The sequence below is a fragment of the Mesoplodon bidens genome (assembly GCF_964165515.1).
Source record: "Mesoplodon bidens genome assembly, chromosome: 20".
In the NCBI taxonomy this organism is placed as follows: domain Eukaryota; kingdom Metazoa; phylum Chordata; class Mammalia; order Artiodactyla; family Ziphiidae; genus Mesoplodon; species Mesoplodon bidens.
Window position 1 is genome coordinate 22,774,072 of NC_138181.1, and position 27,437 is coordinate 22,801,508.

At 34.8% G+C, this 27,437-nt stretch overlaps 1 protein-coding gene across 6 annotated transcripts in view; it reads left to right on the forward strand.

Annotated features, from left to right (window-relative positions):
* The window catches only part of TUSC3 (tumor suppressor candidate 3), a 175,359-nt gene that overhangs the window by 33,613 nt on the left and 114,309 nt on the right, over window positions 1–27,437 (forward strand). For all 6 annotated transcript variants that reach the window (XR_014014085.1, XR_014014086.1, XM_081220710.1 and 3 more), the window contains exon 2: window positions 23,543–23,712. Coding sequence is in view for 4 of the 6 variants with exons in the window: in XM_081220710.1 (XP_081076836.1) it covers window positions 23,543–23,712 (170 nt within the window). In the remaining 2 variants the exon portion in view is untranslated. The remainder of the gene's footprint in view (window positions 1–23,542; window positions 23,713–27,437) is intronic.

A 27,437-nucleotide genomic window follows, 5' to 3' on the forward strand; every position in this document is an offset into this window, starting at 1 on the left:
TCACTGTCTCTAGTAAGGAATCGGAAAGAACTTATAAACTTAAGCCTTCGTTAAGGTAAACTTGCTCTTGTTGGTGGGATAGCTTTCACTTCTCAATGTATCTCTAATTTCTGATTACCATTTAAAGTCTGGATTAGACCCCAGTCTATTAATGTTCTGTTAAAAGGCAGCCACATATTATTGTGTCATCATAAAGTAGATGATAGATGACATTTATGGATATTTGAATTTTAAAATTAGTCATCCTGGATTTTCTTTTCAATTTATACAAAAATGTTTTATTACTTATAATCAGGCTCTTGTAAATGTGGTTCTCTAAATCTTGAGAACTTTGTTATGTAATTACTAATTTAGTATATGAACTATGTGTACTAGATGGGATAGAAAATGAGAGCTACCTCCCCTCCAGGTGGTAGTTTAAAAAATTTTGTCAGCTTTCCATCACCCCAATGGTAGTTTTCTTTGTTATTTTTCACAGCTGTTTTCTTTAGACTTTGATATTTTGTTTCTTCAGCTGTTATGGTGATACTGACACGGGAAACAGTCCCACACTCACTCTTTTGGGGACCTGTACTCTTTGACTATATGTGGCTGATTGCTGTATGTCTTTCGGTAGTAAATTAGGGGTATGAAAAGTACATACCCTCACCACTTCCAAAATACTTCTAGATTATCCTGTTGCTTTCTCCTCTGCAAAGTTATGTCTTATTATTGATTCATCAAATGAAGAAGCTTGAGATTTTCCCCCACCATTATTAGTGTTTATCCTGATATCAAATTAAAAAGAGTAGTAAATTTTGCCCTTTGAATTAGTTGCATGTGTATTCTGAGAGAACTGAAATTACACATTTCTAATAAGATTTGATTTGGCTGAGGAAGAATTTGTTATTTTTATGGTGGCAATGATAGAGGCAGGACAGAATCTTGGATTTTGTTTAAGAAGCCTGAGCTTGAAAAACGGCTTTGCCATTAACTGACAATGAGATTTTAGAAAGTTGCTTTTCGTGGTGATGGGAAAACTGGACAGCTACATATGAGAGAATGAAATGGAATGTTTTCTCATACCATATTAAAAAAAATAAACTCAATATGGATTAAAGACCTAAATGTAAGACCAGAAACCGTAAAACTCCTAAAACATAGAACACTCTTCAACATAAATTGTAGCAAGAAAACAGAAGCAAAAACAAACATATGAGACTTAATTTAAAGCGTTTGTACAGCAAAGGAAACCGTCAACAAAATGAAAAGGTAACCTTCTGAAATGAGAGAAAATATTTTCAAATGGTGTGACCTTTAAAGGGTTAATATCCAAAGTATATAGACAGCTCATACAACTCAATATGAGAAAAACAAATTGAGTTTTGCTGAAATAAGCTCAACTTTTAATATGCCTCAATTTTTATGAGTTTGGAGTTTGAGGAAAGGTCAGACTCGGAGATATGGACATATTGGAATTTATTAGCCTATAGATAATACTAACAGAAACTCTTCATTATGTATTAATGTGCTTTAAAACAATGTTTATCACTTATTAAAATGGTGTAAACTACATTTTCACTAGGCCAGTAGCATGGTCAGATCATTATTATATACTTCCATAGAGATATTTTCTAAAGTTATAACTAGTTATATATACATTATCATCTGCTCTTTGAGTTTCATTATTTGTTTAAAACCAAAAACCACTGGAGTTATGATTTGCCACCTGTTGTTCCCAAAGGTTAATTTAATAATGCAGTTACAATTCCAATGGTTAGGTTTTTTTTTTTTTTTTTTTTTTTTTACCATAGCTCTACTATCCATACCTTCCTAACTTCTTGCAGTCTTTCCTCAGTTTCCACCCTTGTATTGAAGTCACTCTGTTGCTTTTCATTGGTTTTTTCTTTCTGTACCCAAGATCCTTTTCATCCTTTTATTCTTTATGCCCTGTGCACTACTGGTTATCATTATTCACTCCCTCCTTTTCTGTTCTCATCCTTGCCTTTTAATGACTCTTTTTCTTTTCTTCTCCATCAGTCAAAATGTTACCAATTCTGAAGACGTAGTGAAAGCATTAAACTACTCTGTGAAGTTGTCCCTTACTCTTATAGCCAATACTGATCTTCTTCTTTTCATTATTCAATATCACTAACTTTGTCATGTGCTAATAGTACTATGTTATGAGATGTTTTGTACATGTATGTTTTTTTCTCCCCAACTTGTATGATTCCTGAGGCCAGAAACTGTATCTAATTTTTTAACTTCCAGAATTTGGCATAGTATAGTATTGTATCCATTGAAGGCACTCGCTGAAGAACTTTTGTTAAAGTGACTTATGAAAATACAATAAGCATTGGTTACATGTACATATATTTTAATATAATGTTCTGAATCCAGGTTTCCCGACATGAGAAAGCCCTTTTTAAATTCCCCAAAATCAAGGCATTTGTTTATTTTCAGTCCTTTCATGTACTCAGGTAAGAGAAACTCAAGAAATCAAAGCCCCAAATAGCTATGCTGGTATGCAGGGTCACACTTTTGTGATACGTTGTTCTTGAAAGGTATGAATGTTAACATGCTATTTTTGTGTTAATGGTATTTACTTCAGAGTCAGAGTTGACGTGTGTCTATTGACTAACATGTTAAAGATAAGTTTGAGGGATGAAGGGCAACAAAGCTGAAAACATTTTTTTAATAGTGAGCTTCATTTTAGAGCCATAAAATTTCCTGATTTGGGAAATTTGGCACAAAGACTTTGGGATTTATTATAAGATCTCTATATAAGAAACATTTTGGATGATTATATATATTGTGTCAGTACTTTAGAGATGTCACTCTGCTGTTTTCTCACTGGCATTATTTCCAAACAGAAATCTGCTTTCATCCTTTTCTTTGTGCCTCTGTATCTAATGTGCCTTTCTTTTTCTCTGGCTATTTTTAAGATTTTCTCTCTGATACTGGTTTTGAGAAACTTGTGCTGCACTTTGGTGTAATTTTCTTGGTTTCTTGTGTTTGGGATTCGTTGCACTTCTTATATGTGCATACGTGATCTTGCACTTCTTAGAATGCATGATTTCATCAAATCTTGGGAAATTTCAGCCATTTATTTCTTCAAAAATATTTTTATCCTTAAAACTATTATTATACAGTTATTGGGCCACTTAAAGTTGCCCCATATCTCACGGATTTTCTGTACAATCTTTGTTATTTTCTTTGATCTGTTTCATTTTAGATAGTTTTATTGTTTCATCATTAAGTTCAGTAATCTTCTTCTGCATGTATAATCTGCCATTAATCCTACCCATTGTATTTTTCATCTCAGATATTGTAGTTTTCATCTCTAGGAGTTCAGTTTGGGTCTTTCACGTCTAACATTTTGAGCATGTTGAATACAGTGTAATGTGCTAATTTTAACATGTGTCAGTTCTGGGTCAGTTTTGATTAATTTCTCTCCCAATTATAGAATGTATTTTCCTGCTTTTTTGCATGCCTAGAAATATTTGATTGGATTCTAGACATTTAAAATTTTACCTTATTGGATGCTGTTTTCTTTTGTATTCCTGTCAGTATCATTGAGCTTTGTTCTGGGATGCAAGTGTTTTTGATCTTTATGGGTCTTGATTATAAGTTTTATTAGGCAATACCAGAACAGCATTCAGTTTAGGGATAAAATTATTCCTCACTACTAAGACAAGACCCTCTGTGTGCCCCGCCCAGTGCCTTGTGAATTAGGAGCTTCTCGGTCCGGCTGGTGGGAATAGGCGCTGTTCTGGGCCCTTGTGAGTGCTGCATACTGTTTTCATTATCCTTTCAGATAGATCTTTTTTCCAGGTAATTTCTTCACATGCAAGTTGTTTTTTTTTTTTTTTTTTGTTACGTGGGCCTCTCACTGTTGTGGCCTCTCCTGTTGCGGAGCACAGGCTCCGGATGCGCAGGCTCAGCGGCCATGGCTCACAGGCCCAGCCGCTCCACGGCATGTGGGATCTTCCCGGACCGGGGCACGAACCCGTATCCCCTGCATCGGCAGGCAGACTCCCAACCACTGCGCCACCAGGGAAGCCCCACATGTAAGTTTTGATCAGCAGTCAGCTGAATACTTAGGTTGGGGCACCTGTAGATCTCCAGGGTTCTCTCTTTGCAGCTCTCTTTAGCACTCTAGTCTGCGATTCTAGCTGCCTTGGTTACCTGCACTTGCAGCTCCTTCTCCGTAAGTCAGGGAGTCACCTGAACCCCACCTATGTGCCTCGGCCTTGGATCTCTTTCAAGGCAGTGTGGTAGAATAGTCATAGGGCTCACCTTGTTTGCTTCCTGTCCCATAAGTATCACTGTCTTATTTCTTGATGTCCAGTGTCTTAGAAACTGTTGTTTCATATATGTGTTTGCCTTTGGTTTGTTTCAGGTAGGTGGGTAAATACAGTCCCTGTTGGCTTATCTTGGCCAGAGATGGAAGTATTACATTTGTTGTTGCTTTTTGAAAAGCATGGTGAGGTTGATAAGAGAAACTTTTTAAGGGGTCTGGTCATTTTTAAGCTGAGTGCAATACAGTGTTGTACTCATTTTAGCTTTATATTTCCCTAAAGTTATCGAAAATAAGTAGAGGTCTTTTCTAGTATGTGTATGGAAATCAAAGTAGACTTAAATTCTTTTATCCTTACAAGTTGTACTTTACCTATCTTTGCTGTCAGAATTAAAATGACACTGTTATAAGTTCAAGGTATGCTTTAAAGAGTTAGTGATTTTAGTGAATGACTGTAATTTGACCAATTGAATATTAAAGGCTTCAAGGGTATATCTTTAATATATTTCTCAAGATCTTTAGTATTGAAGTTCTGTGTAAAGTAGCTCTAGGATGATAGCCAGTATTCTCTAGACTTAGTTCGACAGTTTTCTAACCTCTCACCTATGGTAATATAACATTTCTTTTCTCAGAAGGAGTTTAGAAAAGGCATTTAAAAACCTAGGTATTCCTTTCCATTTTATAGTCACATGTTCTAACTGGAATTATATAATCTATCTGTAATAATGAGATGAAGTTTCTAAAATAGATGCCTTTTTAGAAGCTGATTTTATTTGCATAATTGCTTACAGAAAGAATAATATACCATGTTTTTAAGAGTGTTTTGCTAAAAAAGTATTGACACTTCAATTAATATGCCCTATAAATTGTAACCTTAATTTTATGTATTCTGTTATGCTAATATCTTCATACATCAGTTATAGTTATATTTCCCCTATAAAATCCCAAATTTCATTGACTTGTAAAGAGATTTTGAAAGTGCAATATAGGGTGTGGGCATTGGGAGGATTTACGTTACTTTAAATGAGTGCCTATAGTTTTATGATTGGGATTGAACATAGTTTTATTATTCATAAATCTTCTTCTCCTGTCCCTGAATGTTTCATGAAATAAATATCTTCTAATTATACTCAATTATCACTTCAAGTCATCGAAGATAGTTTTAAATTTAACCTAGTGAATTGGCCTACAGGTTGTGATGGAGACTGTGCAGTAGACAGGGCTGATAGTCCAGTTAAAAGCTTGCTCAGTTAGCAGCAGTTGAAAGTAAATAATTAGTTGTGGAAGGCTAGGAGAAACTGCGTCAGTTCGGTTCAGTTCAGCAGAAGAATGAATTGTTGCCTGAGAATATCACCAGGGGTAGTAGGAAGAGGTCCGAAATATAATGAAAAGTGACATACGGAGTTGAGGTAGTGCCTTGCTCAAGGTCAGAATTATGACAGTGGGAAGAGGAGCTAACTCAATAATAGAGATTTGCTGCAGATGCTAGTGGTGGTAATTTAAGTTTCTCTCATCCAGCCCAGGAGTTGTCTATACTGATATCGGGGGCTCAGGGGCCCTTGGAGCCTAAGAGATCTGAACCAATATCATTTGGTTTGTCTGTGTATAATCTGGATAACTTTTTTGAAGGGTAAACTCTGTACTGTTCTTGAGCCAGTTAGGTGGTGGGTTCCTGACTAGTTTCAGTTCATCACTATGCTTGGTATTACTGGATAAATTCATGTTTCTTTTTTTCTTTAAATTATTCTCTTTAGCACAGTGAATTCTGAGTTAAGTAAAATTCTCTGCTAATTATTTCTTTAAATGATCAAGTCTTATAAAATTGAAATTGAAATAACACTGATAGCAGTTAGAAAAACTTTCATGAATGTGTTCTTGGAAAATGAAGACCAGAAATCTGACATTGGAATTAAGGACATGTATTGAAAGTTTATGTCTAAATCCTAACTTCTTGCTATCTATTTCATACTTTATCATTTGTCAGAAATAAGTATGACCTAGATTTTTAAAGCAACTGACATTTTAATTTGGTAATGGGGGGAAAAAACCTTTAGTTGATACTGAACATTGTTTTTCAATAATAATATATAATTTCAATAATGTTTATTGATCAACATTTATGTATGTATAGAGAGCATGAAACACTGTGGCCCATCGTGGATAGTTTTGAAGTAGTTTTCATATAAGGTTGTTGGTTTTTCTCCGTTTAAGATAATTAATTGCTGTGAGCATCTGGCTATTTCCAAACTTGAAGAGTTTCTGGTTGAAGAGGGGATTCAGAGAGTATAATATAAATTGAGATTTTATGTAATTCTTGTTATTATAATCAAAACCTCATCCCCTCCCCCCAACCCTCCAAATGTTAATTAAAAGGTCTTTCTTTTGGCTTTTCTTGCTTGTATGTGTTTTAGGTTCATGATAATATTCCTTTTTTACTGAAATTTTGATTGAGTTAGATGACCTTTCCGTTTATTACAACCTAGAGATGTGATATTTTGTTATAAATTTTGCCCTATTTTATAGTTAATCAAAACTAACATATTTTGTTCCATTGCATGTTGGGCCATAAGTAAAAGTACTGAAGTAGGTTTTCCATCCTCTTATTTCCATATTTTAAAATAGGTTTGCAAGGTTTTCAAAGTCATTTAATTTAAAGTAAAATACTCTTAACCAGTACACAAATATAATTCAAGATTTTACTGTTGATTTGATATTTAATCTATGCTGTAGGATTTAGGACATCTCATCATGTTAGATGAAGTAATCAGTATTTTCCATTTTTTTTATGACTTTTTGTTTCTTTTTGTTTTGACTTTTTTTTTCTTTTTGTGGGATCTTCCTGGATCAGGGCTTGAACCCACGTCCCCTGCATTGGCAGGCTGATTCTTAACCACTATGCCACCAGGGAAGTCGGGTTTTTTTTTTTTTTTTGGCTGCATTGGGTCTTCGTTGCTGCATGTGGGCTTTCTCTAGTTGCGGGGAGTGGGGGCTACTCTTTGTTGCGGTGCAGGGGCTTCTCATTGCAGTGGCTTCTCTTGTTGTGGAGCACGGGCTCTAGGCGCGTGGGCTTCAGTAGTTGCAGCATGTGGGCTCAGTAGTTGTGGCGCACGGGCTTACTTGCTCCGCGGCATGTGGGATCTTCCTGGACCAGGGCTCAAACCCGGGTCCCCTGTCCCGACTTTCCTCTTAAAGATGTATAATTTTAGTATGGTAGGACAAGATTTCACACATCTATGCAGGATATATACATCTTGCAAATGTGTTTGTTTTAAAAATTGTTTTGTTAAGCATTTGAGCTATAAAATTCTAACTTGTTGTCTAAATATATTTGCTATTAGAAAACTGTAGTTAAGCTGGGACAAAGTGAGAGAGTGGCGTGGACATGTATACACTACCAAATGTAGAATAGATAGCTAGTGGGAAGCAGCCGCATAGCACAGGGAGATCAGCTCACTGCTTTGTGACCGCCTAGAGGGGTGGGATAGGAAGGGTGGGAGGGAGACTCAAGAGGGAGAAGATATGGGGACATATGTATGTGTATAGCTGATTCACTTTGTTATAAAGCAGAAACTAACACACCATTGTAAAGCAATGATACTCCAATAAAGATGTTAAAATTAAAAAAAATCAACTATAGTTTAAAATGAAATAAAAATTAAATTTAAAAAAAAGAGAAAACTATAGTTAGTCCATGGAAGAACATTTAACTGGCAGTGGGGGAGGGGAACACTGACATCTGCAATGAAAGTAAAAGAAAATAATATTGCTGTAGTAATAGTATTTAAGAAAAATGTTGAATGATTGAATTAGGGAAAAAATCCTTGTATTTAAGGATAAGCAAGTTTGAGTAGGATTTAGGTAGCCCTAGAGAATATAAAAAGAATGTTATTAATAATTAACTTTAAGGAGAATTAGAGGTGGATAATGATTCTTATAGTTTATTTTGTGTATAAATTTGTTTTCCTTAATTTTTATCATTTTTCTTACTCTTAAGTTTGTTAGACATATAGAAGGTATTATTTTATTTCTGTTTGTTTTATCTTAATGGATTAGTTTAAAATGAATTGGATAGGCAGTTAGGAGAGAGGGATTAAAAACATACATGAATATTTGAGGAGGTGACTCAGCAACAGTTGTGAGATATGAGGTATGGGATACTGTTTTGCTATTTGAGAACTGAAATCACATTCTTGAACCTTCTCATTGAGGGTTCAGCTACCTGCTATATATTACAGATTCTGAAATTTTTTGTGTTTGTTAGCATTGTTGAACTTGCTAATAAAGGAATTGTGTCCCTGGTAGATTAGATAAATGGAATATCAATGTGAAATTGCTTCACAACAATAGAAATGACTAATCTGAATTTCTTAATAATTATTCATATTGAGAGTTTATGTGTGTGGCACTGTGTTAAATACCTTATGTGTTTAGTGGAAATACTTTTTCCCCCCCATTTCAGCAGGAAAAACAGGTTTGCTGAAATCAAGAGAAGTAATTAAAATTACAAGTCTGTAACACTACAGAATTCTAAATTATAGGTTAACTTTGCAGGAGGTCATTAGTGGATTTGTTCCCATGGTATCCATGGGTAGCAGGCCTAAAGTGGGTTCATTAACTGAAATATTCTTATGAGGATGAGGTCTGAATCTATTTCAGAGGACTATTTTAATAAGCAGTATTTGTATTTATTCATTAATTACAGTGGCTGTCTACTTTATATTTGTAAGTGTATGAAATGTATTACCCCCAATACCCCCCCCAAAAAAAACAACACACAAATGTTTCCCCAAACTATTCTCTGACCAATGTATACTCATAGTAGGGGTGGAAGGTCTAAGTGCTTAAAGTAAGAGGTTAGTAGATTGAAGGGATCTGGGGAGAGATGCTAGCCCTTTGAGCAAGAAAGCCCATAGTGGTGATACTCCCACCTAGTGGTGGAGCCTGGTAACCCAACACTTTAGAGCGAGGCTGAGGTCCCATTCTATGGAGAATTTTTTGTTTTTTTTAAAAAAATAAGCCACAGGCCACACAACTCATCAGAACTAGAACTTGGGTTGCTTCTGTAACAATTTAGATTTAAATTCAATACTTTCTCTTTAAATTTATTATTGTCCACTTATAAAACCTGTGGTTCTGTAGCAGTGGGGGGCATTGCTTTAGTGTTAGCTTCAAGCTAAGTCTGAGGAGACTTTATGAAGGAAGTAGAGAGGTGCAGAGTGGTATTTTGAAGGTAGTGGTGATGGTTCTAATGGAGTTAAGGCTCCTGGTGAAGAGATTGCCTGAATTTCTGAAGGAATGATGGCTTTTGAGACCTTGGGAATGATTTTTCTCGATTTGAAGATAAAAACATATGCATATTTCTAGTTCCAGTCATTAAAGTATGAATTTCTTTTAGGATTCATTTATATTTTTTTCAACTGTGATACACATTATACTAACTGAAACATTTGATTTTAATACACGTGTGAACATAATGTTGGAATTCTTTCAATTTATTACATTGATGTATGCTTTGGGCCAGTTTTTCTCTCTGAAAAATTTGTTTTTCTACACGCACTGTGACTACCGGTAACCTTATAGGAATTGCATTTTGTGGCTTGCTTCATACCAGTTTTTATGAATATATTTGCTTTGTTTGCATATACTTTGTAAGAATTTATTCAATGATAGGTTATTTTTATTGTGGTTTGTTTTAGTTTCCAGAATTAACTGCAGTATCAGTATTTACTTTTACATAACAATTTGGATTATATGGGACTTCATTTACTAGTAATTTTATTGTTTTGTTGCCTGCTGTTTACACAGAATGACTTATTTCCTGTGGAGTCTGTGTGGAATACATGATAAAATTTGATTTCTCTGGAAGAAAAATCTCCATTAAATGAACTTTAATACAGATATGATGAAAAATATTTACTAGGTTTTATTTCCCCGCAATTTGTCAAATGGATTGTGGTTTTTACAGCTTCACATTTTACACTCACTTGTTAAAAGTACTGTTGAGCTTATTAGAGGCAGTTTCCCGTGGTGGAATGAGGAGGTGATTCAGTGTCTCTGATATGCAGTGTAGAGTTGCAGTCAGTCAGCATAAGTAGCTGTCTCTGTGGTCTCCTGCAAATTTCCTCATCTTTGCAACAATACACACACAGGCAGTTCATAGAGGAAACCTGAGTGGTTAGTAAACATATTAAAATATTAAAATGCATATAATATCATTGATCATCAGGGATATGAAAATTACAAGAATATTGAGATGCTATTTGTTACTCATCAGCCTGGAAGAAATTTTTAGAAGTCTGACAGTTGTAGGGGTGATAAAGATGTGGGAAGGGGCTTCCCTGGTGGTGCAGTGGTTGAGAGTCCTCCTGCCGATGCAGGGGACGCAGGTTCATGCCCCGGTCCGGGAAGATCCCACATGCCGCGGAGCGGCTGGGCCCGTGAGCCATGGCCGCTGGGCCTGAGAGTCTGGAGCCTGTGCTCTGCAATGGGAGAGGCCCGCGTACCGCAAAAAAAAAAAAAAAAAAAAAAAAATGTGGGAAAATAGGAACTCATACATTGTCGGTGGGAGTCTAAATTGGCATAATTAGTTTGGATAAGCCATTTGGCAATGCCTTACAATTGGTTACTAACTTTTTTATGTGCTGTGGGCGAATTTGACAGTCTGGTAAAGTCTATGTACTTCTTTGCAGAATAATTTTTAAATGAATAAAATACATAGACATACAAAAGATAATAACCTCACTGAAATACTGTTATCAAAATATAAATGTGATGCAATAATGTTTGTTTTTTTGTGAAGTCATTTTATAACAAGAATCTAATAACGGGTCTTATAACTGAGTTCAAAGCAGTGAGGAGTATAAACAATATGTAGAGCTGTCAGCAACAAGCAGAATGGAAGAGGAAAATATTCCTGATTTTTATTGGTTACAAAGTCACAGATACTGTTAATTCTGTGGTGTTTGTTGTCTCCATTTATAATTGAAATGGTAAATTTTAGTTAGAGATTTGTGAAAATGAAGATATGTTTTCCGTCCTTTCCAAGTTCATGGTTTCCCTGAATTCTAATCATGGAAGCAGTGGAGACCCAGTTTAAGAACTCTTGTTGCAGAGAGCGTCTGTAAACCATGAACGGTGCTCATTGTTTATAAGAATTTTTAAAAATCTTATAAATGGTTAGAATTCTTATAAATGCTCTCCAGCAATGGAAATAAATAGATTATACCTGTATGGGTCAACAGGCACAGGTTTTTTTTTTTTTTTTTTTTTTCAGGCATAGGTTTTTAAAACAAAACTTCAACTTAAAAGTTTCAGTATGAAATTAGAAAATATTATGCTAATTTTAAAAAACATATAAAACTATATTGCATATTGCTGATGATTTTATGTACCTGTTTTTGTGTGTGTCTCTGTAGATAATAAAGATAGATTTAAAAGAAATAATACTTTTGCCTAAATGGGAGAGAGGAGAATAAGATGGGATAAAGAGTTCAGATATACCTGCAATGTTTTAAATGTTTATGTTAAAAAAAAATCTCAAATTTACTCAATAATAATCAGTTACAGATTACGGGTACATAGATGTTTGCTTTGTTATTCTTTGTACTTTTCAGAATTAAAATAGTTCTCAAACATTTTAAAATAATGATTATGATGAGATATTTTTATAGTGATTATAAATAAACATTGTAATAAAAAAAGTGGTATAGAGATAGATTAGTTGAAAGGGGATTAACTTCTTTCATTTGCTTCAAGTACATATAGCTTATTCCTGTACATAATTGTACTATTGATATTTTGTGACTAATGCAAGTATTTGTTTGCTTTTTGCTTTTCTATTTAGATTGTAAAAGTAAGCCTTTAAATAGCAGTTGATGTTTATGGTAGCAGAATGGAAACTCAGTTAATGTGGTTAGGACTGTGTTACTCTGCAATAGCTTAATAGCCCTGAATTTGTCCATTTCTGGCATGTTTATCACCAGAAAAGCTCAAAATTTTATCTTACTAGACCCAGGAAAATGGTTTTATTTGTTGGGCTTATATTGGTTTCTTGTATCTCTTCTCTCTAATGGTTCACTAAATTAGATCTGAAATATCTGGAATTGCTTTCTTCACTTTCTTAGTAAGGAGATACATAAAATCCTGGTTATTGAAGAAGAACTTTTGATAAATACTCCAGGTCATTTTCACTGAAATGAACTAAGGTGTTCATCAATAAGGATGAATGTAGTGGTAACTGCACAAGTTAGAATATAATGAAACGTCTTCATTTTCTCAAATACCAACCTGACCAAAAAGTAGGATTAGGTTGAAGTGAAGTGAACACAGCTTCTGAGAGCGTGGATTCAGTCCATAGGTAGGAAGGTTAGTAAGGAACTGTGAAGATGCACAGGGTAACCGAGGCAGTCCCTGGCTGTGTTGCACATTTCTTCCTAGAGAAATCAGAATTTCTTGTCTTTTAACTATTCTTTTTTGGATATCTCTTTCACTGTCTCTTTCCAATTGGCAATAACTGTTGTTTTATTGTTTACAAAGTAATACAGGTAAACATTTCAAATAACATAGAAACTAATAAAGTAGAATAAATACACCCCTGTAATCTTCACCTCTAGAAATAAACCATTATCAATTCACTATATATCCTTTAAGATATTTAGCATGTATGTAAAATAAGTTAATGAGTGAATAGCATACGTTTATTTTTAAAATAGGAAATAGTTCTTTACATAGTGTTGTGATAAGTAATCCTTTGGATTTACTTAAAGGTAAGTTGTGACTATCCCTTTAGTAAGTTTGTCTCATCTTGTTAATGACTATAATATGTTCCATTTCATACCATATTATGATCTAACCAATCTCCTTTTTATGGGCACACATATTATTTCCAAATATTTGCAGTTATAAACAGTGCTGCAGTGAGTATCCTTTGGAATAAACATGTGTGCCTTGTCTGATTCTTTCTTTAAGATAAATCCCTAGAAATGGTATTGCTGTACTGAATGGTACATACATTAAAATTTTGTATGTATTATTAGTGTGACCATGAAAGATTGTACTAATATATATCCATATTGTTTACCTTAATATTTTACAGTGGTGTTTTTAATATAACATATTATATTCATATGTGAAGTGGAAACAAAATGTTTTTATAGTATTTTTACCAAATGAATATTACCACTAAACATATGGGACCTTATGTACATACCACTTCCAAGTTTTAATGATCAGCTTTCATCTTGGGTTGCTGTCTCTGATCATAATAGCAAATGTTTTTAAAAGAGTAATTCTCCTGCCACAAGGGGATGGGGAAAGAGTGTCTGGACCAACGACTATGTTAGCCATGAGAGAGCTATGTTAATTCTGTTTCTGCATTTCCAGTAAATTGTTCCATTACTGAAGTTATACAAATATTTATCTATGAAGCAGGCACCAGGCTGGGCACGGGGGACACGATGAATGAGACACAGTTCTGGGCTTTATTTTAATAATTTAGTGGTAGAAACTGATAAGTAGCTTAGATAATAGGCAACTATTTAAAAAACTAGCATTGTGGTTACAAAATGACATTTGTAAAATAATACCCTGTAACAAAAGGCAAAATAGAAATGTTCACAGATGAGAGCAAAAACATTTCACAAAACAATTTAACCACCTAAAAACAACTGTCATTAATGTTGGATGAATTTCATTTTCCTCCAACATTATGAGTATTTTTAAACCTTTATAAAGTTGAAAGAATTTTACAGTGAATACTCAAAAATACCCACCACCCAGATTTTACAATCAGCATTTTACTGTGCTTGCTTTATCATGTGTCCAATCCTATCATTTATCGTCCACCTTTTTAAAGTTGCAGAAATAAGTATCCTTCTTTCCTTCTACATGCATAGATTAACTACTATTTTAAATAGTACTGTGTTTTAATTAAAGTCTATATTGATTAACTATGTGCTATAGAAGATGTAGAAACTTTGTACTCTTACATTCCTTCCCAAATACCCTTTCCTGTCTCCAAATATTTGATTAATTACTTTGTTTAATTTTGGAACGTAATGCAAGTGTTATAAACCTTGAGCGACCATATAACTTATCCAGACAAGGATATTTGTGAGAGAGAAAGGAGGTACTATTCATGATTACACAGGGACAGCGAGTACAGTTTGGGTCCTCCTAGGCAAATGAAGATGATCAGACTGTCTTTAACAATAGTTGCTGGAGTTGTTTATTATTCTTAGTTTTATACTTAAGTGTATTTGTATTTAATAAATTAAACACTGTAGTCAACATTTAGTCTTTTACCATAGTTTATTTCCTGAGTTCTTCATTTTGAGTCACCTCTGGTTGGATTTTATCCATAGCTTCTCCTTTCCTGGGTTCTTTATTTTGATACATCTCTTGGTTGGATTTTATCCTCAAGTAGTCCCCCCACCTCTGTGACTGGGTCTAATTTGTACTGAATTCATTAATTTTTTACTTGCTTTGTTACCTTACATTATTTTTATACTTTTAATAAATAATATATTTCAATATGCTATTGTTCTTTTATTATCCCTATAATAATAGGGATAAATGGAACAATATAGAGGTATCCCTTATCCGGAAAGGGAGGCACGGTGTGAGGTTAGAATATTGTTTCTAATACTACTCAGTGTTTTCTACGTAAAGCCCCATGTAATTAGTTTCTTTGGAGGTTTTAATGCCCCCAGTTTTGGGGTCTCTGCTAATAATACAGATTTCGGTTAGTAGGTAGCTGTGATAATTTTGATAGTATACCATTTATATGAAATAACCAAACCAGATCTTTTGTTCTATCCAAAAACTTGGCTTGCTCCTGCCATTTGGAAGTAATTTGGTAGACGAAATTCTACTTAGGTTAATGAAAAAGGTATTGGAAAGCTTTAAAGTACATTTAAAGCTTTGATTTCCTCTTGGCTTGCTTTCTGTTGGATTCTATTTAATTTTTCTTGGTTTTAATAATTTTACCATCACAGATTCTACTATCAAAAATTTATATGACTCAAGAATAAACCTGCTGAAAAAATTCATCTCTTCATTTTGCAATTTATGGAATCATGTTTTTATTTTTCCATATTCTTGTAATAAAACTTTTCTTCAGCTGTAACACATAGTATGCTGCTCTTAATAGTGAAGAGTTGTATACAACCACTTCTAGAAAGTGCAGATTATTTTATGATATAATGCATTATTATAATAGGGTATCTGCTATACTTGTTGACGCTGGTAGTGACCATCCTGCCTGAATCATTGCTCTCGAGGCAGTAAGGCCCGATGGCTATATACAGCCTCAAGTTGCTTTTCTTCTCTGCTCATACAGCTACTCTTATTCTTTGTATCTGGTACCTGTTTTACAGTGGGATGTTTATACAAGAATAAATGTCTAACAGAAGGATATGAAGGAGTTCAGGAAAGAAGGTCTCAGAAACTAATGCAATAGTGGGATAAAAATGAGATGCTCATTTAGCCCATGTCATGATTGTTCCATATTAAAATGACTTCATATTTTGATCCTTCAAGTGAAAACATCATGGTCCCCATTCTAATGATGTTGTCTCTTGACAGGAGAGTATTGTACTTCAGCAGTTTTACAGTGAAAAAGTCACAGACAAACCACGTGAATTTAAGAAAACCTCCTCCCAAACCAAAAAAAACCAAAAAACAAACTGTGTTCACTTTATAGTAAAAAATAAAACAGAATAACTCCCAATTCTAAAAAAGAGAGTTTTTGACTATTTACATGACTTTGATTTATTTATCTGTAGATAGTTATTTAGTTGTAGTTAGTATAAACTTTGCCTTCTATCTTTCCACTTAATGTTATAATAGAATTTTTTCACTAGTTACAGACCCCATATATATTATTCTAGTCCCTAATATTTCATTGTTTTAATATGCTCTTTATTTCCTGGCTTTTTTATTTTTATTGATGTTAATCACATAACTATGTTCAGATTTTTTCCTTTGGAATTATTTTTTTAGGGTATGTTAAAGTAGATGTGATTACATCACACTGATAATAATTTATTATTTTGTATCAATGTTTTTGTGTAGGGCCTTACTTTTTGGGGATGAGATGTATTTCCTAGTATACCTGAATTTATATAATTCCATACATTCATTAATCTAGTGTTAGTTACTACTACTAGTATCAAATACAAAATATTTCAAAACACCGTGTGATAGTTTCTGTGTGTTTTCTCTAATGAAATTAAGGTATAATGGCATTTAACATTAGGAATCTTAAAATTTATTACTGCCATGGGATAGTTAAGTTTTTCACGGAACAAAACATTTTGATATTTTTCATTGTAGAATTCATATTCATGTGTTTATGTAAATGCACTACTTTTATTTTTGTGAATTAGGAAATCCTAGAATAATTAAAATTGATATTCTTGAATTTTTAAATTTGACCACAGTAATTCTTAAGTTCTTATGGTTATGTCAGTTATATATACTATAAATATGTAAGTTCAGGAAACAGTTGCTTTTATAATACTCTTTGCACTTTCGAAGCAGTGAAAAAATAGAGCAAAGAATCTAGGATAAACTGAAGTTAGAAATCCTTTTTTTTAAAGTTACATTTGAATAGAAATAATAAATTATAGATTCTTAGTTTATAGCTTAAAATTTTACAGATTCCATTCAGTAGATACACGGTGTATGTAGAGGGAGCTTCAGGGCCAATCAGGAGCTAGCCATTCTCAGGATGCTTTGAAGGATACAGAATCATGGAAATGTGGATCTTTCCTAGGGAAATTTTCTGGGGAGAGTTCAGGTTAATAAAGTCACTACTGAAAAGAGTGTCACTGGAAAGAGTTTTACTGAGTCTCTAGAAAAAGTTCACTTAATTGAATATTGTAGCACCATCAATTGAAGTTCTCTCCTTTCTAAAAAAGCATGAACGTTTGAAAAAATGTTTTCACAAATAACTTTATTTCTACATTTCTCATTCAGCTCTGAATTGAATCAGATACTGTCTTTAACATGTTGGACTTAAAAACTTACGTAACACTCTCCCCCATATAAACTTGTAGCTGCGCTGGTATTGGCCTTAGGTAGCCGGCTGGGTTCCCTTTTCTGTAGTTACACAGCCAGGTTCTCTTTAGGATCTACACTGAGGAAGAATTGGTCTGGGGTTTTCCAGTATTTCTTTCTTTACTTTTAAAGAGCTTGATATTGAATACATCAAGGAACTCTCAGTATGATTTACTTAATGTATTTTTGAATCTCTCACTTTTTCACCTTCGAAGTAATGATAGTTGAGGTTTTCCTGTAGAATGTAGATTACATTTCCTGCAGAGGTACGATGATTTGCCGAGTTCTTAACTAACCCTTTGTTTGAATCTTTGCCCTCTTTATGGCATATGTACTGTATGCATTTTTTATTTTTAATAAAAATGGTGTATTTGTCCTATGTATTGTGTAGCTCATTGTGGTCTTAAGGCTGAGTGCCCTTAAGGCTGTTGGTGATCTTTAGTGAACACTTTGTAATGTATCAATACATGGGGTGGTATAATCTCTGATATTTTGATTTCTGGAAGCATTCATTCATTGCCCCTTATATTTTATTCAAATCTGAGAAGAATGGCATGATATTAAGAAAATGAGTAAGGATTTTGGGGATCAAATAATTGTAGAAATTGAGCTAACTTTTCTCCCAAATGCAAAAATATGCATCTGGCTGCTTCTCTTTGCCTTGTCAGTGGGCTTTGATTGAACCTCTTGGATATTCAAGTTGTGAAAAGTACAGCTCTCTTTTCCTCTCAGAGACTTTCTATACAATACAGAGAAGGACAGAAGGGTCATGAAGTTTCTGTGTGTCACTAAGAGATACCTTCAACATGTACTTCTTATTCTCATTCCAAATTTATGTCCTGTGAATTATTGTAAGCAAGTTAGCGTGGCTATTTTTTCCTTCCATTTTTATTGAGATATAATTGACACATAGCACTCTATAAGTTTAAGGTGCACAGCATGATGATTTGACTTATGCATCATGAAATGATGACCACAGTAAGTGTATTGAACATCCATCATCACGTATAGATACAAGATAAAAGAAAAAAAGTTTTTTTCCTTGTGATGAGAACTCTTAGGATTTACTCTCTTAATAATTTACATATAGAACATACAGCAATGTTAATTATATTATCATGTACATTATATCCTAATACTTGTCTTTTTCTTTTTTTTATAGTTCCCTGTGCTATACAGCAGGTTTTCATTAGTTATCTATATTATACATAGTAGTGTATATGGCACCTGAACAAATACTATGTAGGTGTAAATACTAGGTAGGTGACTAGAACAGACACATGAATAGCTATCCCTCTGGCAGATGTTTTTTAAGACAAGAGACCACATACATATCTTTGTTTTGGTGCATCTGGTCATCATTAAAATTTACCTAGGGATAAAATGCTAGAAAAAAACATGGGTATAAAAGTATTAGTGAGATTTTTTTTTTCCTGTTTAAGCTTCACTTTGGAATGAACAATTTCATTACATGTTGTTTAGTGAAATGTACCATTTCTTTGTATTTTTGTTATGAATTGGTTAAAAAAACATGAATTGAGAAAAAATGGAGTAATGTCATATGTTGGGGACTGGCATATGTCGATTATGCCAGTTTGTTTATTAATAGTGAATTGCCTTACAATTCAGTTTTTATAAAAACATTAAGATAAAAATAGAGGGCTGGGCACCTATAGTTAGTGTGACTGAGTATCTTACCTTCATCAGTATGTGGGACCTGCCGGCCCATGATTTTTACAAGGTAACAAGTAAGGACAGGGTTTCTTCCTTGAAGATTCTAAGTTTTAGATTTCTTTTTCCTTTTAGAAATGGTAGATGTATGGCATCTGTGTCTCTATTTCCCAGCCTTGTGCCAGCAGCAGACAAAACTCAACCGCTCACACCCTCTTTGCTGATAGTATCAGTGTGGATTTCAAAACTGCGCTTTGTACTGAATTTAAATTAGCTGCTACCAGTCAGTTAGTGTTCACAGAAATAAGATCTTGTGTGCCATCCTTTCCTGAGTTGGCACTAAGCCATTTATTTAACAGCAAAGCCACAACCATAACACATCAATATAAGCAAAGTATACTTTTTAATGCTAGAGCTTATTTGCTGTAAAGCCTTGAGAGTAGGATCTGTTGTACTTTCATTTTCCATAAACTTAGCATAGTGCTGGTCGTGTATTTAGTAATCCACAATGCATGTTTAGAAATTTAGCACAATGTTTGCTATGTACTAAGTACTCAGAAAACATTTGGTAACTCTTGAGTTTGAAGTACTAATAAGATTAAAAAAAAAATTCCCTCTGTAGTTATTCTTTTAGCAACCTGATTGAGGTTGCTGATAGAAATTAACCCGAGGAGAAGGGAACAGAATTTGAGTGCCTGTACTTTTCCGGATGCTGTGCTAGGAGTTTTCCATACATTAACGCATTTAATTTTACCAATTTGTGAGATATTATTTCAATTTTATAGATGAAGATGAGATTCAGAGAAATAATTTGGTCAAGTCACACTGCATGTAAATACAGAATCATCATTTAAACTTGAGCCATTAAATTCTTTTCTATTTTTAAAATGAACATATGGTGCCTTTTCAATTTTTAAAGGTTGCACTATGTTCCATATTATGGATGTTTCCATGCTCCCTTCACTACACAAAATTCCCCTGGGCATGATTTTGTTTCAGGTTTTATTCTCCAGTGGGAAGAGAGATTCATGAGCATCACTCTCTTCAAGAGACCAAAAGGGACACACAAACAGAGAAGGTGGTGAAGTCTTAAAAGCAGTCCTGGATAAGGGTAACTGTAGCATGAAGAAAAATTCCCAACAAAGAGGGGGTACAAATGGCCCTGAAAAGGGAAATACTTGGAAGGAACAGATGCACCCAACCTTCTCCTTAAAGAAAATCACATGCCTGTCACAGAGAAATGCAACATAGAATAAACCCTATTTGTGGACTGTAGCTCAACCTGTGATTCTTTCTTAGTAGATTTTAAAAGCATGAATTCACATTAATCAGATTCTGTTCCTTACTGAATATTTCTACTCCATCACCTTGTAACATTTTCCTTTGAGAATTAGCTTAGCCTTCTTTACAACAAACGCTCTTGAAAGTTTGAATCAACCATGATGCCCTAAAAACCTACCTCCTTAGACCATTTATTTCTTTTTCTCTGCAAAGGTGACTAGTTCAGGATGCGACGAGGTTTCTCTTTCCTTATGTAGTAGTGTTGTCCCTTCTTCATTATGTAGACTCTTACTTAATTTTTTTTTCTTTTCTTTTTTTTTTTGCTGTGCTGCATGGCTTATGGGATCTTAATTTCCTAACCAGGGATTGAACCCTGGCCCTTGGCAGTGAGAGTGCAGTCCTAACCACTGGACCACCGGGGAATTCCCTTAACATTTTTATTTTGAATGCAATGTGTTCATTTGAATATTAGGCTATTGGTTGCAATAATTTTTCTGTAACCTCTAAAACCTGTAAGATTCTGCAGTGTGTATAGAGGTTTAGAGTATGTACTTTGGAATAAGACTGGGAATCTCCAATTCTACCATTTACTAGCTTTATAATCTCGGACAGGTTACTTAATGTCTTGGTGCCTCTGTTTCCTTGTCTCTAAACTTGAAATGTCCATGATACCCCCATCATAGGATTGTTATGAGGATTGATGAATTCATTATATAAGAAGAGCATTTTGTACAGTGCCTAGCACATAGTAGGCACACAATAAGTGCTAGCTATTGTCGTTATTACTACAGATCTTTAAGGTGCATGACTGCTATGTTTTACAATACCTTTCCCTTTTTTTTTTTTTTTTTTTTTTTGCAGTATGTGGGCCTCTCACTATTGTGGCCTGTCCCGTTGCGGAGCACAGGCTCCGGACGCGCAGGCTCAACAGCCATGGCTCACGGGCCCAGCCGCTCCGCGGCATGCGAGATCCTCCCAGACCGGGGCACGAACCCGTGTCTCCTGCATCGGCAGGTGGACTCTCAACCACTGCGCCACCAGGGAAGCCCACCTTTCCCTTTTTATTTTTCTGTTTCTAGACCTGATTTGTTAATATAGTTGAGTATCTTCAGAAATTGTTGCCATTTTTATGGGTTTTTTTCACATGGAAAGACATGTATTTGGTTTACTAAGAATATTTTCTCCACATATAGAAATTATTGACTTACCACCTTTTTAAAATTAGAATGTTTCTTTAAAAAACAACAACAACAACAAAAACCCAAACTAATAAACCTTTATACCACTTACCATGGTAAGGTGTTTTATCTCAAACAATAGGTTAGCAGTACCTTTTCCTCTAATAATGGGGGATTTGAGGCTTGTCAGATGAGTAAAAGTGAGAGCTCACTAGAGATGTCAGCTGCTCGTTTAAGGTAACTGGTGTACTTTTTAAAGTCTGTTGCAAGTAAAACCACTTCAGGGTAGGGCAGTGGCGAGAGCTACCGTTCTTTAGACTTCAGCTTCATCCTCTGTGGATTAAGTTTATTACCTCTGTGCTGCTGTGGTTGCTATGTGAGTTTAATAAGATAGCATATGTGATATCCATAGCATGGCGCTTAGCATGTCTAAAGCACTTGGTATTCTGAGACTGTAACTAGAGAAAGATAGACTTTTATTTGAAAATATCTCATTACTTTTTGTCATCTAATATTTAATCTGAATATAGTGTTCTTCACAAGTTCTCCGGTAATAGCCAGAATTAGAACTGTGGTTCTCATGTGTTTTGATGTATATTCAGAATATGTAGGAAATTTGACAGGAAAAGAATTGTAGACTACATATAGGATTATAGTGGTAAAATCACCCTTTGTTATCTAACAATAGTGAAAACAATACTTCTACCAATACTGCCTTGTATTTTATAGTACTTCATAATTTACAAAGGTTTTCATCTATCATCTCAGTAAATCATCTAGGTATGTATTGGAAGGTCAGAGGTTAATAGATGAGTCCCTAGGTTCTGAGAGGTGAAGTGTCTTGTCCAAGCTTTCGTGTGTAGTGACCAGGACGCAGCCCTTTTTCTTTTCGTGCAGGACTCTTAGACTGCTTGGTGTGCTCAGGTGTCATACGTCTCATCAATTAAGATTTCGTCCGTGCCTAGGTCCTTAGACCTTCTTAAATGGCACAGTCGAAGCCCTTCTCTTCCGACCACTCATTCTTTCTTGATTTTCCAAGGCTAACAAATTTCTTATAAGAATACAACCCTGTAGAGTTTTTTTACTTCTCAGACTTTTTCAGGTAAAATGGACAATCTAAAGATTAAGAGCGTACTGTATGGAGGCTAGAGTGTTACATTCACTGTCACCCCGCCCTGGAAGAGAATCTTCTTAGCCCCCAGCTCCATGGTACCGTCTCGCCTCACTACGCCTCCCCCCATCCCAGTGTCTGCTGCAGTAAGCCACTATCGTGACTTTTAGCACAGTAGATTTTTTCCTGTTTTTGATCTTACTGTAAGTAGAATCACGCAGGGCTCTTTTGTGCATACGTGGTCTTTCGCTCAGTTTTGTCTTCGTGAGATCCCTCCAAGCTGTTTGCATGTTGATGCTTGGAGGGGAATTGAGAATCGGGTTGAGGCTCCCCATTCCGCCCTTGCTAGCGAGGGAGGTGGTGGAAGCGCAGTGTTTCGTCTGTGGTGTTTGGCTAGACCAGAGCAGTTAGTTTTTGTCTTACTAGGTCGCCCTCTTTTGTCCTTTGGGTAAAGAGAGCAGGCTTTTCTTGGGGTTTTTTTTTTGTTTGTGTCCATTGGTGTTCTTGGATTGCCAATGTCTCTGGCCACCAGTCTGGGACGGGTGAGGCTGAAACAAAACTCAGGGCACTCACCACCACGGCGCTCTGCATTTTGGGGTCGCCAGCCAGCCTTCCTCCTCCTTCCCACTCAGAGCCTTCTTATGCTTGTCTTTCATATGACCAGAGTTTTTAGCTGTATTTAGTGGGGGATTAGGGAAAAGCATATCTATTCCATCTTTCTGGAAGTGAAAGTCTATTTTACTTTTGATATCTATTTTTATCAACTTTTACAATTGTTAGGAAAAATAGATGAAATGTTTTTTGCATATATGGTCAGTTAACAAAGACTGTGTTCACCAAAACAAGAACTTTTAGCAGAAATGAATTTTAGGTAAAATATAATCCCACGTGATTCTTTTTACTTGAAGTACAAACTGAAGAATTTTAACCCTGTGTAAATTTAAATTCCTATGTTTATTGCAGAATCTTTTAGCTGAGAAAGTAGAACAGCTGATGGAATGGAGCTCCAGGCGCTCAATCTTCCGAATGAATGGTGACAAATTCCGAAAATTTATAAAGACACCACCTCGAAACTATTCTATGATTGTTATGTTCACTGCTCTTCAACCTCAGCGGCAGTGTTCTGTGTGCAGGTAATGTATGTATTTAAAAAATTAAAAACTATTATTGTATGATTATATGTTTGTTAGAGTTAAGATAAAAGTATATAATAGAATTAAACATTTGTTCAATATTGTAGTCAACTATAAGTGCATTTAAATGTAAGCTCAAAGTCATTTTCTAGGAAATGACTTTGATAGGCTAATATTTTTATATTATATAAAATATTTACTTAACCAATCCACATGTAATCATAAAACAGATTTTTTTATCTTTATGTCCTGTATAAAGGTACATATGTTATAGAATTTGGTTCAAATATTGCCTTGTAGGTCACCTACATATATCTTAGGGGCAATGAAGTAGCCCCTTTAAACATACTCTGATTAAAGTTTGAGATAATTGTAGTTTCACACGCAATTCTAGGAAATAATACAGAGAAATCCTATATACCTTTTACTCAGTGACACCCCCCAATGCTAACATCTTGTAAAACTGTAGCACAGTTTCACAAACAGATATTGGTATTTTAATACAGAACAGTTCCATCACAGTAAGAATCCCTCCTGTTGCCCTTTATAGCCACGCCCACCCCATCTCCCCACCTCCTGAATTTATTCTCTATTTCTGTAATTTCATCATTTAGAGACTGTTATGTAAGTAGAATCATATAGTATATGACCTTTTGGATTTGGCTTTTTTTACTTATCATAACTCCTTCAAAATCTATCCAAGTTGTTGTATTTGTCAGTACTTCATTCTTTTTATTACTGAGTAATATCCTATGGTATGGATGTACTGCAGTTTGTTTAACCATCCATCTGTTAAAAGACACCTGGATTGTTTCCAGGTTTTGGCTATTACAAATACAGCTGTTATGAACATTCTTGTACAGGCTTTGTGTGAACTTAAGTTTTCATTTCTCTGAGATAGATGGCCAGAGAGTCTGATGGCTGAATTGCAATGGTAGTTGCATGTTTAGCTTTATCAGAAACTGCTAAAATGTTTTCCAGTGTGGCTGTATCATTTTACAGTCCCACCAGTGGTGTGTGAAGGACCTAGTTTTTCCATATCCTTAGCAGCATCAGTGTTGTCATTGTTTTATTTTAGCCATTCCATGGGTATATAGTTTTAATTGCGGTTTTATTTTGCATTTCCCTAGTGTAATGGTGTTGAACATCTTTTCGTTTGCTTTTTGGTCATCTGTGACCATTCACCTCTTTAGTGAAATATCTTTCATATCTTTTGCCTATTTCTAATTGAATTTTTTTTTACTGAATTTTGAGAGTTCTTTATATATTGTAGATACTAGTCCTTTGTCAGATATGTGGTTTTTAAATATTTTCTCCTAGTCTATGGTTTGTGTTTCTATTCTCATAACAAGGTCTTTTACAGATTTTAATTTAGTGAGTCCAGTTTATCAGTTTCCCCTTTTACAGATCTTACTTTTGTTGTCAAATTGAACTCTTTGCCTAGCCCTAGATCACAAAGTTCTATTTTTTTCTCTTCTGTGTTTTTTTTTTTTTTCCCGGTATGTGGGCCTCTCACTGCTGTGGCCTCTCCCGTTGCGGAGCACAGGCTCCGGACGCGCAGGCTCAGCGGCCATGGCTCATGGTCCCAGCAGCTCTGCAGCATGTGGGATCTTCCCGGACCGGGGCATGAACCCGTGTCCCCTGCATCGGCAGGCGGACTCTCAACCACTGCGTCACCAGGGAAGCCCTTCTCTTCTATGTTTTTCTGAAAGTTTTATAGTTTTATGTTTTACTGTTGATCTGATCTTTGGGAGAAAGGATTCAGTCTTCCATCACTAAGTATGATACTAGGTGTAAGAGTTTTGTAGATGTTCTCTATCAGGTTGAGGAACTAGTTTACTGAGAGCTTTTGTCATGAATGGGTGTTGGATTTCGTCAGATTTTGGGGAGTCAATTGATAGGCGTTTTCTTCTTTAGGTTGTTGATATGGTAGATTACATTGATGGATTTTCAGTCACTGAATCAGCTTTGCATTTTGGAATAGATCCCACTTGATTGTATTATATTCTTTTTATGTATTGCTGAATTCTACTTGCTAATATTTTGTTAAAGTATTTTATATCTAAGTTCATATCAGATATTGATCTATATTTTTCATTATTCATACTGTTTTTGTCCAATTTTGGTATCACGCTGATACCTCATAAAATGTATTGGGAAATGTTCCCTCCTTATTTATTTTCTGGAAGTGATTTGTGAAATTACACAGTTTTAGAAATTATGTTAATTCTTTAAATGTTTGATAGAACTCTCCAGTGAAATCTTCTTGACCTGGAGATTTTAAATTACATATTCCATTTCCTCAATTGTTAAGGGCAATTCAGGTTTTCTGTTTCTTCCTGGCTGAATACTTTCTCTTTTCAAGAACAAACACTTGTAGCTCCACATTCAGACTTTTCACATTGTATAATTGTCTGTAGAGTTTAGATTTCTAAACCATTTTGAACTTTAGTGGAAACCAAAATTATTAGTAACATGGGCCAATGAAAAAAATAAACCAATTTCTCTCGGACTAGCTTGCAGAAACGTAATTTCAGTATTCTGAAATTTTCATGAAAGGTTTTATCACAATCTAATAATGAGTATATGTTGGGACATAGCTCAAAGTGGGTGGAAAAGATAAAAAGCAAAATATTTTGAAAAACACCATTTCAGATGATTATGAGTTCCCCTCCTATCAATTTGAGGACCAGTACTTAAGTGGACATTAACATTTGTCTGAATTAGGTTAGCATTAAGGACAGGGTATGTTTGTGTTTATCTAAGGGGTGCTGAAAAGCCCTCCTGAGGCAAAAATACCATGTTAGTTGGCATTTGGTGTAACAGTTCAGATTCCACAAAAATATAAATTGTCCTCTGGCATCCTACAATACCTTATATATTTTAGGGACATCATTTCTTTGCTTCTAAAAGTTGAATATATTGATTTCCTGTATTCACCACTGTTATGAAGAAATCTATTTAATTGATTATTATATTTTTTGCAACTGTAACCTAGAAAGACTTTATTATCCAAGTATTTATTTTACAGTTACATATAATTGTATATGTTTTGATAACATAAACCACAGCATACTGTTAAATGGTATATCCTTTAAGTAATAGTTTACTTAATGCATTATGTTGTTAAATGGTTAAATATGGACCCTCAATTTTTTAATGATGCTTAGCTCAAAATAACCTTTATTTACTTGTTTATTACAGCCTCTTTTGTAATAAACTTTTAAATTTTAGAGTAGTTTTAGATTTACAAGAGAAAAAGATTGAAGTTATTAGAAAAAGTTAATTCATGGATCAAGATGATGGTGAAGTTGTTAGAGGAGAAAGGAAGGGCCCATGAAGGTTTAGAGGCAAATAAAAAGTGTAGAGCAGATATGTGCTTCCCGTACCTAGACATTCTGGTTTAATTGGTTTTCTTTGGGGGGGTCAACACATTGACATTTTTAAAAACATGCTCTAGGCAATTCTAGTGTGCAGCCAGTATAGAGACAGGGAAGCTAAGAAGCAGGTTCATGATTCACAGCTTTTTAAAATTTAATTTCCTTGACGAACAATGGGCATGGATGAAGCCTTATTAGTTAATTGGATGGATGACCATATAGCATTGACAAGGATCCTTTATGAAACTAGAATACTCAGATTTTTAGTGAAGAATCTCTAGAATGAAATGATTTCTTCCCCAATACTCAGCAATTTAGGAGCAAGAACACCCTCCATAGGGTGTT